Source organism: Pinus tabuliformis, chromosome 4_1, assembly GCF_031772625.1.
Source record: "Pinus tabuliformis cultivar Carrire ecotype Pingquan chromosome 4_1, CPIR1, whole genome shotgun sequence".
NCBI classification, from domain to species: Eukaryota; Viridiplantae; Streptophyta; class Pinopsida; order Pinales; family Pinaceae; genus Pinus; species Pinus tabuliformis.
The window spans coordinates 531,361,220-531,382,305 of NC_142303.1; the positions used below are offsets into that span (position 1 = coordinate 531,361,220).

The following is a 21,086-nucleotide window of genomic DNA, read 5'->3' on the forward strand; positions in this document are numbered from 1 at the left end:
CTGCGAGATTCCAAAATTTACCCCTGCTTGTTCAAAGAAGAGTTTAGTAGTGGCTTATGTTGTGATATTCTTCATGCAGGTAGCCAATATAGCCATCTTACCAAATATGTCAATGACCACAAATACACAACCATTTACATGCTTCGTAGAAGGAAGGAAACATATATAGTCCATGGAGATGGATTCCTAGGGTTTACCAAGAGTAGGAAGAGAAGTATAAAGGCCTTGATTCTTTGGTTGGCTTGGCGATAGCACATGAAGTGTAGGATGTGATATATTGTCCAACATTTTGTCAAAGGTTTGTCTAATAAAAATACTTCTGCAGTACTGCCACTATCTTCTCTACACTGAAATTTCTTGCAACCTGGCTGTAGTTTTCCTCTCAAATCATCTTGGAATTATCACTTGAAGGAACACAAAGGTGTCCTAGGTGGCATAACAATGCATCATGGTGGTGGAAGTCTAAAATTGGCTTGCCATCAATTAACATTTGATATGTGGTGGCGAATTATAGATCATTTTTGTAAAGTTGTGACCATCCAAAATTCTCATGCCCACAAGAGTTGAGAACAATGGTCAGTGCCAAAACTGGTGGCTAATAGAGGAAATCTGTAATAGTATTCATGTTGCACTTCTTTTACATAATGTTCAGATGAAATTTTTGCAGATATGTTGACCATTTTTTATGGTGGTCATTCTGCAACTTCCCTTGTGTTTGTATAAACTGAAGAGGTCAGTGATCTGTGTGAATGATCATCTCCTTCCCCAAAATGTAATGTTTCCACTACCAACAAGCCTGCATGACGGAATACATATCTTTATCATAGTTGGGGTATTATCAAATTATATCATAGAGTGTCTCATTGTGATAGGCCACCAGATGCCCTTTCTTGGTGAGAACTGCACAAATAGCATAGTCAAATGCATCTCTCTCAATTTCAAATGGATGTTGCATATTTAGAAATGTGAGTATTGGTGCAGAGCAAAACTAATGCCTTATGTTGGGACTCATACCAAAAAAACTTTACTTTTTCTCCGCCCTTGGTAAATTGACTCAAAGGCCAAGTGATATGATAGAATCCCAACCTGAACCTTCAACAAGATCCAAAAAATTGTGAAGCTTTGTTAGAGTGGTTGGGGCTAGCCAATCCCAAATGACTTGGACCTTATCCAGATCCACATGCACACCTTACTCATCAATGATGTAACCAAGATATTGTACCTTATTCATGCCAAAGGTGAATTTCACCAAGTTGGCACATATTTTTTGTTGCCACAGGGTTTGAAGGAGTTATCGAATGTGTTGCAAGTTCTCTTCCCAACTCTAGCTAAATATGAGGATGTTGTCTAGATATACAACCGTAAATGAGTTGGTGAAGGGACACAAGATGTCATCCATCAACCTCATAAAAATTGCAGGCATTTGTCAACCCAAAATGCATGACCAACCACTCAAAAAGGCCCTCCTTATATTTGAAGGCAATTCTTCATACATCTATTGTTTCTATTGGAACCTGGTGATAGGCAGACTTCAAATCAACCTTTTTGAAGTAATTGGGCCCCTTGAGATCATCAAGAAGATCATGAATCCATGGGATTGGATACCTATTCTTGATAGTGATTTTATTTAGTGCCTGATAATCAATGCAAAGTCTCCAAGTTTGATCCTTCTTCTGTGCAAGTACAAATTGGCTCCCACAAGGTGAGGAACTTAATCGAATGTGCCCTTTTTGTAGAATTTGTTGGATTTTCCACTTGATTTCTTCATTTTCTAAAAGAGAGTAGTGTTATATAGTCCCATTGGATAGAAGTGCTCCGAGACTCAAGTCGATTGAATGCTTGACCAGATAGTTCAAAGGTACCCCCGTGTGTGAGGAGAAGATGTCCTTGTATTCTTCCACAACCTTAACCACATGCTTCTGTTGTGTGGAGGTACCCTTCCTAGGGACCATGAATGTGGTCATTATCTTCCCCTTACTTTAAGAGCGAAAAAATAAAAAATAAATTAAAGATTAAAAATTAAAAAAAATAATAATAATAATAATTAATTAATTAATTAAATTTTTTTTAAAAAATTCCCATTCTAGGAGATGATCTTATTTCATTGATTAGTAGATATAGAAGAAATGGTGATAGATGGGGCTACCTCCAGTATCCTATATAGATTACTACCCAAAGTAATAATAATAATCTTAGGCCTAGACTCATACATAACATGATGCTTCCATCGATATGGCTGTCCTAAAATACATCACAATCTTCAAAAGGAGAAATATCACATGGTACTTCATTTTTGAAGGGCTTGATGTTGTAAGATAGGTGGTACTACAGGATAACACAAAGATCTATCCCTTAGTGGAGCCATCTGATGGTGTACGGTTGTGGGTGTGGTTTCATTGATAATACCAACCTCTTCATGACCTCAATTGATATGAGATTTTTTTGGCTCCTGTTGTTGAAAATGAATTGTAGCAAAGAACCCTTCACCCACATATGTGAGTGGAAGAGACGCTCCCCCTCCTTTGGATCTCTACGCTCAATATTTTGGACATTGGTGTTGGGCTCTACATCAATGACTTGATTCCCCTTTTAATTTGTAACAACCTAGTTAAAAATTTAATGTAATAAAGTTAATAAAGTAAAAATAATAACCAAGGTCATGGGACACATATTCTAAGTTGAATGTTGGGCAAAGCATCCTAGTATGGGTGTTCATTTGGTTTATAATGGCTAAAGGAAATTGAGGAAACAAATGGAAAAGGCTTTGGAAAGGTAAGAGGCATTAATTGGCATTTTATTTATGAAAATAATGGAAATTAGGAGAAATGAAAGGTGAAAGGTCACAGGTTTCATGTGAGGAGGAAAATGAAGGAAAACTAATGGAAATTGAAGAAAATAGACGCCTCATTGACAAAAAGGATTATGAGGATCAATTCACAACCTTTTTGTCAGTTTATTTTTGGAGCTCTCTCTCTCTCTCTCTACTCTCTCTCTCACATACTCTTAGACACTTAAAGAATTATTGGAGCACTATAGCATTGGAGGAAAGAATGAAAAGGAAGGACAATCAAGCAAGAGGAAGCAAAAAATTAAGAAAGGAATAATAGGATCAAGTGACTACAACAGGATTACTTGCAAGTATCGTGTTGCATGTATGATATCCTTGTTAGTTTTGGCATGCATGTGTGTTTGTGGTTTTCTTGTTGTCATTGGAATGGTTTTTTCCAGGTGTGACAATGTTCTCCAGCCTTGCCTTTCTATTTCCAAATATCCATGGTGTGATGGGTTTCTCTTGTTTTGGTTGAGCTAGATTGTTGGATGGGTTCAAAGCTGAGTGGGTAGTCTCGGGATTGATCACGAGGCCTAGGAATCTTGGGTGGGAGATACAGTAAAGCCTGATTGTGAATACCCTTGATTGGGACTAGGAATCCCTTGATTGGTAATGGAAAGATACACAGTAAATCCCAGAGGGTGGCAACCTCGTAGGCCTAGGAATCCCTTGACCAGTAATGACAGGATACATGGTAAATCCGAGAGGTTGAGAGAAACAAATTCCTGATTATTTAGGTGGAGAGATCCGGAGGCATCCATGCTTGTATAGGCCTAGGGATCTAGTGGGATTGCGGTAAATGTTAGTTGTATTGATGAGACTTTTGGGCCTAGGAATCCCTTGGTGGGATGTACGGTAAATCCTAAGGAAGCCCTAGTTGGTTTTGTTGTGAGTCCCACATTCATGCTTGGAATATGGCACAGGGGTGATTGGCTAAAATAAAGATTTGGTTCATCCCATTCTATGGTCAGGTGGTTCGTGGAAGTCCTTGAATTGGTTGGATTATGCATTCATTAATAAGAACTCCTTTTCCTTTAGTATTTCATGTGTAAATGTGTTTGTTCATATGTGGTCTTATGTTTGTTATATCCTTGTTATTTTTGTTGGTTATATGTTGGTCATAAGTATGATTTATGGCAGACTTTGGTTATGGCTCTCATCGTGATTGGATTAGTACATGAGATGTGAATGAATAGATGACCTAATAAATGATAATGAAACTATTGTGATAAGGAATCAATCCTTCTTTATGAATCTCAGTTAAGTATGACACCCCTCTACTCAGGTCTATTTTTATGACCGGTAGATTTCATATTTGTGATATGTTTGACGAAATGTCTATCATGGCTAGTAGGGGTCTGGTCAAGTCCTTGTACAAATGTTTGCATTAGTAGCTTTAATTCATGGTTATTTAACACTTCTAGAAGTTCCATGAAGTTTTGGGTAGAGGCCTAAGTCCTGGCCCTGAATAAGTGGCATAAAATTCGGGGTCGCTGGCTAGGAACTGCCTGAAAAAAGGCCACAGTCGCTGGTATGCCCTATTGTGGGAGCGACTAGAGGGCCTCAATCATATGCATTTCCTATCATGGGATCAATTGGGGGTCTATCTTAGCAAAAAGACAAGTTATCTCTGGGGTTAGACACCTGGAAGGGTTGGTTGTCTCCTGAAAGGTCTGTAGTTCTTGAGTAAGGTCAAATTGGGTTTGTTTTGTCGGTTCCACTTCCTTAATTGTATATGGGGATTTGAATCACATCATAGTATCCTATCATCACATGTTTACCCTAGTGGACTGGTAATTTTTGGTAAATGTGGGAGGAGGTTGTTTCATAGTGGTATCAGAGCATGGTTCATCCCTTGGACTGGATGGGCGGAATGTGTTGGTCATGCATATCTGTCCTGTTAAAATTATACCACTATGGTCAAATTCCACTTTGGACAACTCATATGATGAAGATAACAATTTCAATAGATTCCTCTTTTCGAGAGGATCAAAATTGACCTAAACATCACATTATTTGGACAAGTGGAAGTTGGTTTTTGAATTTATTTATTTAATCATGTATATTGGGTTAGGTCGGCCCTAAGCACATGTACAATATGACAGGTTAGCCTCAACATCAAGTGGACCCTCATAGAAGCCTATATATAGAAGGTACCTCAATCTCATTTGGACACAATCATCAAGCACTCTCTTCTTTATTCTATTGTTGGGTTCACATAGGTCTCATGGAGGAAAGTTCGCGCAAAGGGTCTGAAACTACAGGGTCGAAGCTCGAAAATGTCTAGTGTTTTTTGAGTCTCAGACGTACACTCGTAACTAAGGATTTTCATCCCTGGACATTAGCATAGTATGGTGTTGAGAGCATCTGGGAAGTCTCGGACACTCGCACACAATGTCTAAGGGAATGTCTAAGAGGTTAGGGCTTTCATAGTTCGGTTTGGTCCCAAGACGCTCACATACAGTTCTCCAGAAAGTGTCCATATCAGTCTCAGACACTTGCACATGGTGTCTGAGGGAGCGTCCCGGAGGCTATGGTTTCCATAGTGTTGTTGGATCTCAGACGCCTGCATACAGTTCTCCTGGGAGCATCCAGATCTATCCAAGATGCACTCATCTGGTTCTCCAGAGAGCATCTAGATATGTCTTAGATGCTCGCACACAATATCTCTGCCTGTGTTTAGGACCTAAAGATGAGTTATTAGTATGGATATTCTAGTTGTTTTGTTGTGTAGATAAAGATATGGATCATTGTACTCTCTTTTGTTGAATCATTTGATGACGATCTAAGAATAAGAAGAATTTCCAAGGGTTTCCCCATTATGGGTTTTTCCCAGGTCTCTGACCAATCCTAGTGTCTCTATGTGTGCATGATTTTCTTCTATTGTTCCTTTATATTTTGTTGCATAGACGATGATGATATTTTTATTTCTACATAGTTTCATATGTTGATGAATAATAATGTAAATTTTAATAATGGTATAATGTTATGGGGTGAATTTGATGTTTTAATGAAGAAATGAAATTATCAAATCAAAGAACAATGTAGCCCTTTGAAAAATTAGCATGGTATCAGATTTGGGATAAAGAAAATCCATGGAGATCACCCCGATGATGACACCATTAATGGAAGCAAGAAGAGGATGGTGGAGACCTAAAATAATTATAGGATATGAAGAAAACCCTAGGCAACTTGATTATTAGGATTAGGGTTTGAGAGAAACCCTGGTTTATGGAAGCAATATGAAACCTAGTATGGTAAATGTAAAGATGCTCAAGCACTTATAGAATATTTGATGAAGCACTAGATGGATAATCCATAGCAGGCCTGGTTGGTTGATTAAAGGTAACAACGTTATGTGGACTATGGATGGTGATGGCTAGTTCTAGAGGGTGAGGATCACCTCTCATTGAAGATATGTATTTCTTGATTTATGATGCCTCTTACTTTTGTTTAGACTTATGGATCTGATTATTATGCTTATTGTTTATACTTCCTACATATGTATTTGTGTATATGGATGTTTCTAACCTCCTAGTTGAGTCTCGATGAGTGGATCCTTCTTAAGGATCGTTTGAAATGCAAGAAAGATGGCTAGAGTTGGAAAAGGTTAAGAGGCACTATATGAGAATATGCCAAAGTGCTACAAGATGCCTATGTCTAATAAAAGGTTGCATAGGTAATACCACAAGGTATGCATGATATGTTGTATTTTAGAAGTAACATTGATGGCTAGGTAAGCCCCAAGGTATGATAAGAAGGTCATTTTCTTTAATGGCTCACATATGAAAGTGACTTGGATCTATGTTTCCCATGATGAAATTATGCACCTGGTGTTGAACATTTTGATCTCCTTGAATTCTATGAGTTTATCTAATGTTGATACATTAATATAATTAATGTTTGGTTAACATCTATCTGTTGGATATCTTGATCCTATAAATAAGGCTAGCACCTTGACTCTAGTAGATGATACTATTGATACTTGATGATGGATTTCACATAGAAGGTTAACTCATTAATTATTATACATGATACTATTGATAATACTTGTGATAAGCATGATAATGAAAAGAGAGATTGACACTCTTGTTGTTTCGGTAAAAGTTTTATTGTATGACCTAACTTGATCCTATTGATCATGATAAGCATGTTAACCTTAATGTTAGAGGTATAACTATGAGATTAATATTCTAGATCTCTTACTACCTGTGTTCATGGCTTGATGGCATATGGTTATATTGAATGCCCTAACTTGATGGAATGTCTTGATAGAAAGTTTTATTGTCCTCATATGATGTCACATAGGTTTGTTGCCCTAATCTTTCTAGTCTAATCCTTGATGAAATATTGATGACATGATGTTGATGACCATAATATATATATGGTTATGATCTAATTGATATGTTGTTGCATGACTCTAATATAGATAGGTTGGTGACATGAATGCAGTAGATTCCCAGTCAGAGAGAGAATCTCTTCTCAATATTCTTACTCATATTTACATTTTGTATTGTTGAAGTATGATTTATGTGCATTTGAACTGCGGCAAGTCACAGATCTAAAGACCATACAAAAAGTAGTGTTTCTGAGCTAGATCAAACAGTATTGGTCCCCAGATGCTCGAACAAAGTGGTCAAGGGATCGTCCGAATAATCCCAGATGTAGACATAGTAACAGGAAGAGAGTGTCTAGGGGTTTGGAGCGGATTTGGGTAAGTTTGAACCCGGACGCCAATATACAGTCTTCCTGGGATCATCCAGGTTAGACACAAACACCCTCACACAATGGCTTAGAGAGTGTCCAAGATGCTAAAGACGCTCCCATGCTAACCTGAAGGGAGAATATAGGGGTTTGACTATAGTTGACCATCATCTGAAGTTTTCTAAAGTTGTCTGAACTCTGAATCGAGGTGTCTCTGACATACTCTTCCACTGTAAACTGATTTTTGAAGCTGTTGGGTTAAATTGTTGATCATAATGAAGTATTGTGCATGAAATCAGATGTTTACCTGGAAGATGTCCAGGGAAAATTTTAAGACCCACCCCCCTAAATTTATATGTATAATAAATGGGCAAATCTCCATGGTATATAGGAAAAATGGAAGGTGATTTTATCAATAATATAGTATGTATATATAATTTTTTGGCGAATCTCTCACCAGGCATGGCGAATATTTTACTCAATTATAAAATCTTGTAAGAACTTGGTGAGTCTTTCACTAAATAATAAAACTTTGTAAGGTCCTAGTGAATCTTAGCATTGTGAACTCTTAGATAATTTTTTGAAAAAGTATAAAACCATATATGACAAGAGCCACATGGTGGCAATATCATTGTTTTTTTTCACATTTCCACGACATGGAACTTGTTTATAAAATTATAAAAAAGCCAACCAAGTCCCTTATAATATGCAGGTAAGCTTATAACAGAGTCTGATAAATCTACTATGCTTGTCTTCATTCAAGTGTCATAGCTGCTATACTTAACACTGTGAATCACAACTCTCTCAGAACTCAACTCTATAGTGTAATTAAAACCTTTGGAAATTGAATCTAACAACTCTATAAAAAGAATTAGTAAAATAGAAGCTTTTGTGAATGAGCCCACTAATTATCACTGCTAAACAATTAATATAGACTATGAAGTCTTCCATCTTGATCACAATCGTGCTCACGATCAAGGGAGTGCGACCACCTAGCCTGACATAATGGCCATCATAGCTTCCAATAATCAACAACCACCTTGCAAGGACATCCTAGCTCATGTCTTATGAATTTTATTCATCAATCTTAACTGATATAAATCTTATAAATATAATATTAGAATCCTCTCCAGATTCACTGTTAATACAAGGGTAAAGGAAATTTTCTAGCTCAAGGCACTAGCCAATACCAACTTTGGTATTTGTGACCCCTTTGTGGGGATGCACCTACCCTGCCCCATTGGGTTTCTGCCTTGTCACATAGTTCAAGGATCACAAGACTTTCCAATCTTCCTACTCGATCAGACACACTTTATATGCTATACATAGTGAATGGAAAATAAGCATTATAGAACACACAATTTCACAGAAGGAAGAAAAATCTTAGCCAGTTCAATATCAAAATCTTAACCACTGATTAATAAAGAATAACAAGTAGTGTAATGAATTGTTCTGAGTTATTTATTTACAAGTTGTAAAGAATGTAGTGGAATGGAAAATATTACTTAGGCAACCCTTCAATATTTTCTACTAATATGTCTATGCATGTACATATGAAATTAAGAGCATTGTTGAATACAAAGTTTCATTTTCTCTTGCCTCCATTTTGACAAATCAATGTGAAATCAGTGTCACTTTGAATCTCCTTTCCTGTGTGGATGTTTTGACAAATCAATGTGAAATCAAAGTCACTTTGAATTTCCTTTCCTGCGAGGGATCACATCCACAGTTGATTAGTAAAATATAATCTACTATATATTATGTTCAAGAAACTGACTGCAATCTACAGTGGAAACGAGACCTCAATTCTTATTCTGAATTTGAATATCTCAGGACAACATAAGAGATAAAAGTGCATATGGCTTTAGTAGCTAGAAAACAATCACTCCATCATTACAAGACCACCTAGATTTCGGCACTTAATCTAAATAATGGCACTAGTTGTAGTGCTTATTTGCATTAACACCATGGAAAAGCAACAACAATGTTTCAAAGCACACTTACTAGAAAAGTTGTAACGTTCTGAGAATATTTAATGATAGCATATGAACCTCATAGCTATGGTGGGGAAACTAGGGAACCCAAATATTGGAAGATATCTCATACCAAATCTGAGAAAAAAATAAAAAAGGGAAAAAATCAAAATCTATAAATCAAGCAATGAATTGTTTACAAATCAAATACAATTCCTTTAACTAACAGTTAAATTGTGGTGATATATTTAAATATTTAGTAAGAGGGTAACTTCAAACCATGGAATATTACCTTTGTCATTACTGTCATCCCTCAATGACTGAGATTACAAATCAATACTTATGGAAAGATTGTAAGAAACTCTGTGAAATAGTAAAGCGTAACCTCTATTTTCAAGCAACAAAATCACGACATTGTTACATCAAGAGCCATAATTGAAACATAATCAATGAATCAAGTCCTTGTATGGCACAAGCTTGTTTCACAACCTCTATTTTCTCAATAACAAAATCAATACATTGTATGTGGTTATTGCCAAAAGGAAACTACGTTCTAATTTGGAAGAGGATCTTATCAAAAGACATGGATTTATTCAAAGCTACAAAGCCTAATGGGTTACTTAAAAATAAGTTGGAATATGGGATCATGATACTTAAATTGAAAAAATATGCTTTCCTTTTAGAAACATTACAGTTATACAATGCTTTTTGAAAGCATTAGAATTTTAAATTGGGCCTTTCTATCAAGACAAATTTTCATTAACAGAATGTACTTTCCTACCTGAAACGTTGTAGATATCCAAGAAAAACTTGAAAAGCATAAGAGAACTTAGCATAATGTACTTTCTTTCCTTCCTTAACATTCTTAAAGAGTTGAGGTTCTCCAAGTCATCAGGTAACTTTCGAAGGAAATGACAGTTAGTAATAGTCCAATTCACAACTGAAGATGTGTCACAAATACAAGGGAGCATCTCTTCCAAATCACAGAAGTGCTCCAAGTTAAAATCTAGCATTATTGGAAACTTAATGCTCGACTGGTTGTTATTGAACCCAGACATTTTTCCATTCTTCACTAAAAGCTTAAAGATAGCTTCTCTAAGTTCTACATGACTTTACTATGCTCTTGAAGTGGGGGCACATGCAGGCTCTCCAAGTGAATAGTCTTAAACTAAGTGATGATAAGGCCGATAGATCATTCAGTGTGGATCTCTTTAACCCATAATTGAATACTATGTCTCTCTTGAACCCATAATTGAATACTATTAGGACCTTCAAATTTTTCATGGAACTCAAAAATGTTGGAAGAAAGTATTTGCTTCCAAAAAGAGTAAAACTAAAGCCTCCGCTTGAGGACAATTGATGTCACACCACTAACACTTCTCCATGGAATCTATATAGGTAAACCACAAATCCATAATTCCATTAGAATATTGTGTTTATTGAATACACAAATGAAATCATTGCATTTATTTAAAATATATTTTGAAATCAAAATTACTAAAATTACATATCGATAACCTAGTGGGTGTAGGATAAAATTCACCTGTGTCATTCACAGAAAGCATGAGAAAAAATCTAATACTATATATAAAACCAAGAAAAATTCAAATTCATCACTTCTAGGGACCTCGTAACCACCCTACCAATACACAAGTATGTTCCTGTTTGCAGTTAGAAAAATGACCCAAATTACAATCTTTTTACTCCAGCATATGTTGGAAAGTTATAGAAGGATGACTAGTGCAACCAATCCATTCCTTTTAGCCCTGGATTTGTTTCAGTTTAAAAAATAAGTATACAAATATACTTGTCCAATGTCTATGCTTTAACCATTCACCTCAAGATGTTTTTACAATATAATTTCCTAAGTCTATTTAATATCTTCATTATCATAAAAACCAACCTATATCCATCTTAACTCCACATCTACCACTCTTAGGGGGATGAAATCTATTTATCCCTCTAAGCACTTGGTAGACCCAGAATTAAGATGGATCTAAGATGATAGAATTTCCCCTTTAAATAGTCTATGCTCACATGAATACCATGGTATTACCATGGGTTATCATAAACCTGGAGCTTAGAAATTACTATTAATAATTTATAAAAATTAATAAAACTAATAGTTGAATTTTATTTTATTTTTTTATTTTAACCAAGCTAAAATATTTAACATACATTAAATTACAACATCCATTTTTACTCTTGATCCACCAAGCCCCAAGAGGGATCAAATATATTTTCACTCTATGCTAATTTGCATATCACGATATTTGATACCTCTAGGGGGTTAGTAGATCCAGAGTAAAGATGGATCTATGCTGGTTTAATTTCCCCATTTAAATAGGCTACATTCCAGGTGAATACCATGGGTCAATACCATGTGCCATTTTTATTTTTATTGATACTAATATTAGGGTTAATAATGTTTTTTGGCATGGTATTAATAACAATATAGTCCATGGTATTTGTCCCATAGTATTTTTCCCATAGGTTTCACCTAAATATAACGCATTTTTTGAGTGTTCGTAAATATAAGGTGACTTATGGAGTAAATATAAAAAAATGTTTTATTTGTTTACCATACCTCTTGTTTATTTATATTTTTATTAATTTACCATACCTCTTTTACAAATATGGTATTTGGCCCATAGGATTCACTTAAATAAAACCTCTTTCTTGAGCCTTCAGAAATAGAACGAGGGTTATGGACTAAATATAAAAAGAGGTTTTATTTATTTACCATACATCTAGTTTATTTATATTTTTATTTATTTACCATACATTTTGAATAAGTATAAAAAGACGTTGTATTTATTTACCATACCTCCACTTTACTTATATTTTTTATTTGTTTACACCCTTGCATGTATATAAGGTGACTTATGGAGTAAACATAAAAAATATTTTATTTATTTACCATACCTCTCATTTATTTATATTTTTATTAATTTACCATACCTCTTTTATAAATATGGTATTTAGCCCATAGGATTCACTTAAATAAAACCTATTCTTGAAAATTGGCGAATGGATTCACTTAAATAAAACCTATTCTTGAAAATGGGTGAATGGAAGGTTGTAACTCCTAGTTTCAAGGGCTAAATTTACCTTTTTTACCCTCTCCCTTCAAATAAGGTGGGCTATTTGAGGTGATTTGTAAAAATTTTCTATGATACAAAATATTCGCCCACTAAAAATTTAGAAACCCCTTAATTTCACCAAAGGGCAAACATTTGCCCCTAAAATTTTCTATGAAGATGTATGTATTAGAGATGTGTTGTAGATAACAGTAAGAGCTGAAAGTAAGAAAATCTTGAATTTTTTCCATAATATGAACATAAAGATTGAACTTGTGTTTGCAGGTGACCGAGACATATATATAGATATATCATTATGTTTGAGGTTTGTGCTACAAGAGTTTGGCATGATTTGGCTGATTGAAATTGATGAGCTGTGATTGGAGCTTTGACATGATGCTTGACATTGAATTAGAACTCTAACTTTGTTATCACAAAAAATTGATCATTTAAAGATAATTTACTAGATGGATCAAAGTACACCATGTAGGGCCAATTTTACCATAGTAAAATTGCTTTCACTGTGAGAAATTACTTAATAAACCACATTTATTAAGTCATTTGTAATTAAACCCATCAAGAATAATTAAATAAATCACTATTTATTTAATTATCTTCTAGGAATAATTAATTAAACCATTGTTTAGATGAGAAGGATGGAGCGCACGCGAAAAGGATTGGGTTAGGGTTTTTTCGCGCAACATCTGCAGTCCGTCGCGGTTAGGTTTCGACAGACTTCCTCGATTAGGTTTCAACCACCGCGGTCACAGCCCAGGAACATCACAGCTGCAGCATCTCCATCGGTTTCTCCACCAGTCGTTTTCGGTCGCCGACCAAGAGACAGTTATGGCTGACATGGAGCAAGAAGCGGTGGATTACTCGGCGGATCCCTCGCCGGACAAGTCTATTTTTGGAAAACCTAGCTTCGCCTCTCACTCTCGGTTCGCTCCGTCTACATCTTCAACTGCTCCAGCGCTCCCACAGCATCCGTCCTCCATCTCGCCTGAAGCTTATCAAGCCATTCCAACCTCTGCAGGCACTTACCCTATCGAATCTCCGCCATTTGAGGTCCCCCCACTCTCGCCGGGCTCCCTGCATTTCTTGGCTACCCATACGCCTCCCTCGCCCTCCTTTGATCCGCAGGCCCCTCCCCTTCTATCGGTGCCTACTCCCCCGCCGTCGGTCCCCCCTGCATCACATCCCTCTGTTCCGGGAGTCCGTCACTCCGGATGCTTTGAGACACCTGCTGTCGTTATTCGCCCTGCAAAACCCCCATCCCTGGAAGGCATTACAAATCCCCTAGTAGATCATCCGTCGGCTCCCCGCACCGGTAAAAAGAAGGCAAAGTGTGTTAGGGCTATAGCTAGGGACATCGCCATCAAATTCGACGAATCGAGGCCTCTCGGTGATTACATGGACATTGCGAACACTGTGTTGGTAGGGCACGTCAGGGGAAGGACATATTCGGTGCAGAGGCTCAAGCAATGGGTACAGGAGATCTGGGGCGGAGTCCTTTTCGATCTACCTGTGGTCCATGTCCTCCCCAGAGGATGGTTCTCCCTTAAATTCTCCAAGGAAAGTCAAACTAATCTAGTTTTGGGCCGATACTGGCATATTGAAATGGCCCCGGTCCTCCTAAAGCGCTGGAATCCCCTCTTCGACCCTGAACGGGAACAGCTCGGAGCCGGACCAATCTGGGTTCGCCTACCAGGACTACCATTACCATTCTGGGCAGAAGAAGTCTTCATTAGGATTGGAAATGCCCTGGGGACATATCTGGACTACGATCGCACATATGTGGAATCTGGGAACCGAACACTAGCGCGGATTCTGGTCCACCTGGACACCCGTGAAGGACTTGAGGAACAGATCACGCTTCAGTGGGGGAGGTGTATCAGAGTGCAATTGCTGGACTACGAAGGAGTTCCCTTCCGATGCAGACGATGCCACAAAGTGGGGCACCTTGCGAAGGACTGCCCACTCAACAAGAAAGCAGAAGATACTCCGAGAGGCACCCCGGCTTCCACCAGGACGGCATCCCCCATCACTTCTCGCCCTCCCTCTGCGGGCCCGCCCCCTCCGGCTACATCTCCCGCGGTCGATCCAGGACTTCGGCGACCCTCGCCACCAAAGACCAGGGCTCGCTCGGCGGCTGAAGCGGGTACGAATTCGGGTTCTCTTAACCCTTCTTTGCTTTCTTCGTTTGATGTTAATCATGATATTGGACCCACCTCACAACCCTCCATGATTCACTGCTCATTAACATCATCCCCACTTATCTGCAACACTGAACCCATCATATCCACATCCTCCCCCGTGGCTAGTTCCTCCCCGCTCCCCCTGGGGTCCTCCCCACCTCATTCATATTTTCTCCGGTCAAGGAACCCTGCCAAAGAGCCATCAGACAGTCATTCTGGATTGGGCATTGTTATACCTGAGGGGGTTTCTTTGAATACCAGAGGGAGAAAATCCCATCTCTCAAAGGCCATTAAACAAGCCGGGGCAGAGGTGGTCTCTGGCCGGCAATCGACCATTGACGAGGTCCTTAGAGCAGGACACACCCCGAGAGGTGTTTCCCCATGAAGTGTCTATCCTTTAACTGCAGAGGACTGGCTAGTTCCTCCAAGAAACTAGCCATGAAGCGGCTCATTGAATGTGAACCTATCGACATTATCATGCTCCAAGAGACACTCTGCTCAGTAGATCAGATAACTCGAGCCTTGCAAGCCTCGGCCCCTGCCTGGAGCTTCTATGCCATTGATGTTGTGGGACGATCTGGAGGTCTAGCCATTGGTATCAACCCTCGCTCCATCAAGATGGACTCGACCTGGGGGGGTGCGGGGTTCATTGGGTTGGACATTTTCTCTGCTGAACTCGGCATGAATCTCAGAGTTGTCAATGTATATGCTCCTTGCTCTCAGAGAGAATCGTTCTGGCAGCACCTACTACATCTCTCTATGATGAATGAAGACCGGGTTATTATTGGAGGAGACCTAAATTTCTCTCTGGGTTTCAGGGAGTCATGGGGCTCGGAAGCACAATTCGACCCCATTACTGATTATATGACCAATCTGCTTGAGCAAACAAATTTTATGGATATACCTATGCAGCGACTTCTTCCTACATGGAGGAATCGACGGGTAGGGGATGCTGCTCTTGCTCGCAGACTAGACAGATTTCTTATGAAGGGGACTCTCCAACAGCGCTTACATCTCTTCAGACAATGGGTTGGCTCGGGGGGATTATCGGATCACAATCCTATATACCTGGAGATTCAGGGTCCTTTCAAGAAACCTAAGGCACCCTTCAAATTTAATCACACCTGGCTGAAGGATCCAGCATATGTCAAGATGATATCGGATTACTGGATCTCTCACCCTATCAATGACACAGAATTTCTCGCCAAAGGGTTCTGCAGGAATCTCTCTTATATAAAGCATATATCAATTAAGTGGGCAAAGGAGAAACTGGACCGTGATTCGGCACTACTCACCCAAATTGAAGCTGAATTAAGCTCTCTTACCGACGATAGAGGATTGGGTTTCATTACAGTTGCAGACAAATGCAGGCTAATTGACTTAGAGAATCAAAAAGAAAAGATCCTCAGAGAGAGGAATCCATTAGATTAAGAAGTCGGGCTATATGGATCCAAGCTGGGGATGACAACACGAAGTTCTTTCATAACTTTGCAAAGTGCAGGAAAGTATCAAATACTATCTGGAAGCTCCCCTCCCCGGATGGCGATTTCGCAGATAATTTTAATAAGCTCGCTCACCTGGGCACCACCCATTTTTGGAATCTGTACAAGAGCCCCCGGGAAGCTAACCTACTTGATATCATTAATGTGGCAAACCACTTCCCGAGATTCGTGGAGGAAGAAGATGTAGAGGCTCTAAATAACCCGGTCTCGGCAGAAGAACTGGAAGGAGTGCTGAAATGGTTCAAAAAAGACAAAAGCCCTGGCCCGGATGGATGGACCATTGAATTTTACTTATCCTTCTTTGATGTTCTGGGACAGGACCTGTTGAGGGTGGTCGAGGAGAGCAGGACTACGGGTTCTATCTATCATGCCATCAATTCTACTTTTATTGCTCTCATTCCAAAATCTGATTCCCCGGCATCCTTCGATGACTACAGGCCCATCTCCTTGTGTAACTGCCTCTATAAAATCATATCTAAGACCATTGCAACCGTCTTAGACCTATCCTCTCCCGATCCATTGCCCCGCAGCAATTTGCTTTCCTTGAATCTAGGCAGATTCACGAGGCCATCGGACTCGCCCAAGAAGCATTGCACTACATCTGGTCGAAGAATCTGAAAGCCATCCTCCTCAAAATTGACCTCTAAAAAGCCTTCGACCGAGTCAGCTGGCTCTATATAAAAATGATCCTCATCCACCTGGGCTTCCCTCACGCTTTCATCACTTGGATCATGGCCTGTATAACCTCCCCTTCCTTCAGTATCCTCATCAATGGCTCGGCCTCTCCTTTTTTCCACTCTGAAAGGGGCTTGAGACAGGGGTGCCCCCTATCTCCCCTTCTCTTCCTCTTGGTCATGGAAGGTCTCAGCCGCCTCATGGACTCTGCAAAGCGGGCTGGAGATGTTGGGGGCCTTCGCATATCCGACCTATGCTATCTTACACACCTACTCTTTGTGGACGATGTTCTTATTCTACTTGATGGCAGTGTACGAGACTCTCGGACCTTCTCAAAGATCCTGCAACTTTTTTCTGCAGCTACAGGTATGCTGCCAAATTAGTTGAAATCTACCATCACTTGTGCACGTACTTCTGTACAGGAGTCCCGGACAGCCCTTCAGGCTTTCCCCTACTCTGTCCACCCTCTGGATAGAGGTCTCAAATACCTAGGGTTCAATCTGAAGCCTACTTGCCAAAGGATTGCTGATTGGGTCTGGTTGGTTGCCAAACTGGAAAAAAGACTTACTGGCTGGAGCTACAGATATCTCTCTAGGGCTGGCAGATTGGTGCTCATTAAATCTATGTTAGAGGCTACCCCAGTCTTCTGGATGGCACTAGCATGGATACCGAGAAATATACTTGGGCGACTACAGCAGCTGTGCAATTGATACCTCTGGAATGGGAGTCAGGACAAGAGAATCTTTGCATGGATCAGCTGGAAGAAAATTTCTCTGCCCAAAAAATGGGGAGGATGGGGCCTCAAAGACCTTCCTGATTTCGCCATGGCACTGGCTGCCAAGATGGGATGGACCTTACTAACCAGCCAAAGCCTATGGACACAGGTATCCTATCACAAATATATATGGCCCCAGAACATTCTGGATTGGGCTCGACTACCAACTTGGTCATCTAAGGGATGTTCATCAGTCTGGAAGGCTTTGGTACATGCCCTTCCCCTCATACGAGACAATCTTGCTTGGCGAATCAATGATGGCTTGACGGGCAGGATTGGCTTGGATCCATGGATCAACAGTGGGGGTAGACACATCCTCAATCGGGATCTTATTACACATCTACAGTCCCGCGACATCAGGCATTTCGCACAAATCGCCGATCAGCAGCGCACTGACATTTTCTCCCAAGCATGGAAATCGGCCCAGCAACTGGATCTCCCACTTCATTGGCATCAGGAATGGCATCACTTTACTGCGGCATTATCGGAATCCCACATTCGCATTAAACAAGGTCCGGACGAACTTGTTTGGTGCATTGCGGATCATGGTATATATGCTCCAAAGTATGGGTACAAAGCACTCATATCCCACAGAATACCTGATCCGATTCATCCGTGGTGGCATACCATTTGGAAGCTTAAGGCTCCACCTCGCTCCAGACTATTTTTCTGGTGTGCCCTTAAAGGTATTGTCCCCACAGGTGACTATCTTACTCGCAGATCCATCTACGGACCATCCTGGTGCACTTTCTGTAAGGCCGCATCAGAAAACTCGGATCATATATTTCTTCTCTGCCCTGCTATCCACACCCTTTGGACCAACATCCGCAATCAATTGGGCATTGCTGGAAACTGGACTGGGAATGATCTATCGGACGCATGGGACGCTTGGACACACAGTCATCCGGGCTCAAAACTTCTAAATCTCCCCCTCGTGGCTACATGGTATACCTGGCTTGCGCGGAATCGAGCTGTCTTCGAGGATCGAACGGTATCTTGGAGCCGGGTTGAAGCCACCATCATCGCTGCCTATCATGAGCTACCCGATCCGCCTCCATCTCGGCCCAGAACCATACAACCCATGCCCAATATCGACAGAGCCACCCCGTGGGCCTTCTTCGACGGGGCAGCAAACCAAACGGGGTGTGGAGGGGGATTTGTTCTGCATATTAACGAACATCACTGATACCTTGCAAAAATGGGATTCGGAAATGGATCAAATAATTATGCTGAGCTTTCTGCCATCCGAAATCTATTACACTTTACTTTATCGCATCAACACACAAATATCAATATTTTTGGGGATTCAATGGTGGTCGTTAACTGGATCAATAATGTCACTACATGTCATACACACACACTCAGCAATATATTACATGATGCTCTCACTCTCAAAGCAGCATTTAATCATTTCTCTTGTTTACACATTTACAGAGAACATAACAGCGAGGCTGACAAATTATCCAAAGAGGCCTCGACACTTCCCAGAGGCGAATGGCTAATTGTGGAGCAGAATGGAACCGAAGAGCACCGTTTTTACCACAGGCCATTCATAGATCAGAGAGAACAGAGGGACAACAGTCCCGATAGCTGACAGTAATGGAGACTATTTTGACATGATGAAACTGTTTTGAACTATGGCTATTTTGTATACAAAAAGCATCTTTTTGTGATAGCGCTTAGGCTTGAACAGCCAGACATATGTATGTACCCAGCACAATTTTGTAATTACTCTCTGATACAACACCTTGAGAGGTGAATTTTGTATGAACAATACAGTAATGCCAAGGCATCTACTTATGTAATTTTCTAATTTAATGAAAATTATTGATTTTTCCAGTGGAAAAAAAAAATTAAACCATTGTTTAATTAATATTCCTTGTCACATTTGACCCAATTATGAAAAACAAATAGATAAATCATTAATTATCTTATTTTTCTCTAGGAATAATTAATTAATCACTAATTAGTTATTATTCCTTGTCAAGTTTGACCAAATCCCTTAGGAATAATTAAATAAATAAGTATTTTTTTATTATTCCTTAACCATATTTCTTGAGATGATAAATAAATCATTTATTTATTTATTATTTCTAAATAAAAGGTTAAATACTTTTTCCCTCTAACCAAATATAACAAAATTTTCCAAATGGTTAATTCTAGAATGGGGTTAATAATATTTTATTATTGCTCATTATTCAAGGATCACCTAATATTTTGTTATAATTAGAAGGGTTTTCCATTCATTATTCACTTTTGATTATTTTCATTGTTGCACTCATTGTTGTAACTCTGACTATTATCACTATCGCACACCATTTTTTTTTCCCATTTGAGTTCTCATAGAACTCAAACATTTTATTTGCTGGGTTTTACACATTATAGAGGAGAGAGACTCTACAAAATCTGAAGACATTTGAGAATAGCCAAGAACCCATCCCATAGAGGGGGACTGGTAACATTATTTGTTCCCTTCACAGGTGCTTTTAATAACCATAATTATATTATCGTGGCGGTTGACTATTTTAACAAATGGGCTGCGGCCATGCCAACGTTCAATAACACGCCAGCTACCGTGGCCCTTTTATTTTTAATCATGTTATCAGTTGATGTGGGGTTCCGAAACAAGTGATCTCTGACCATGGCAGACATTTTGAATATGAGGTAAGGCGTGAGTTATCCTCATTGTTGGGCTTCCAACACCAGTGTTCATTGTCTTATTACCCCCAAGGTAATGGACAGGTTGAAGCAGTGAACAAGATTCTCAAAATAATGCTTTAGCGGATGGTGAATAAGCACAAGACCAACTGGTACCTTATGCTCTTCCCAGCTTTGTGGGCCTATAGAAATTTTGTCAAAACCGCCACCGGGTTCACTCCTTTCCACCTTGTTTTTGACGAGGAGGCAATATTACCAATCGAGTTTGAGATCCCTCCCCTTCACCTAGTTTTCGAACTTCTCCCTGACACCCAACCATTAGAACAAAGGCTTGTCATGATTGAATGCACCTCTGAACATTATTGTGTTACTTTGCAAACCACTGAAGTGGCCAAAAAGCGCACCAAAGCCCAATATGACCGAAAAGTCAACCCTTGTGCCTTCCATGGAGGTGATCTTGTTCTGATGTATGACCAGTCCCATGACACCCTCAGACATGGGAAGTTCGAATCATTATGGCTAGGACCTTACATCATTCATAAGGACTTAGGCAAGCGGGTATATCTCCTAGAGGATTCTGAGTGCCAACTCCTTCCTAATCCTCGTAATTCACTCTACCTTAAGAAATTTTACTCATAGCATATCACATTGATTTGTGCGTATTTATTTATGTCATGCATTTAGGTAGGTT

General features: G+C 39.4%; 1 protein-coding gene across 1 annotated transcript; it reads left to right on the forward strand.

Annotated features, from left to right (window-relative positions):
• Window positions 1–17,786: 17,786 nt before the first annotated feature.
• LOC149176927 (uncharacterized) lies at window positions 17,787–18,923 on the forward strand. The gene has a single exon (XM_089421612.1). The coding sequence runs from the start codon at window positions 17,787–17,789 to the stop codon at window positions 18,921–18,923; it is 1,137 nt and encodes a 378-aa protein (XP_089277738.1).
• Window positions 18,924–21,086: the final 2,163 nt, after the last annotated feature.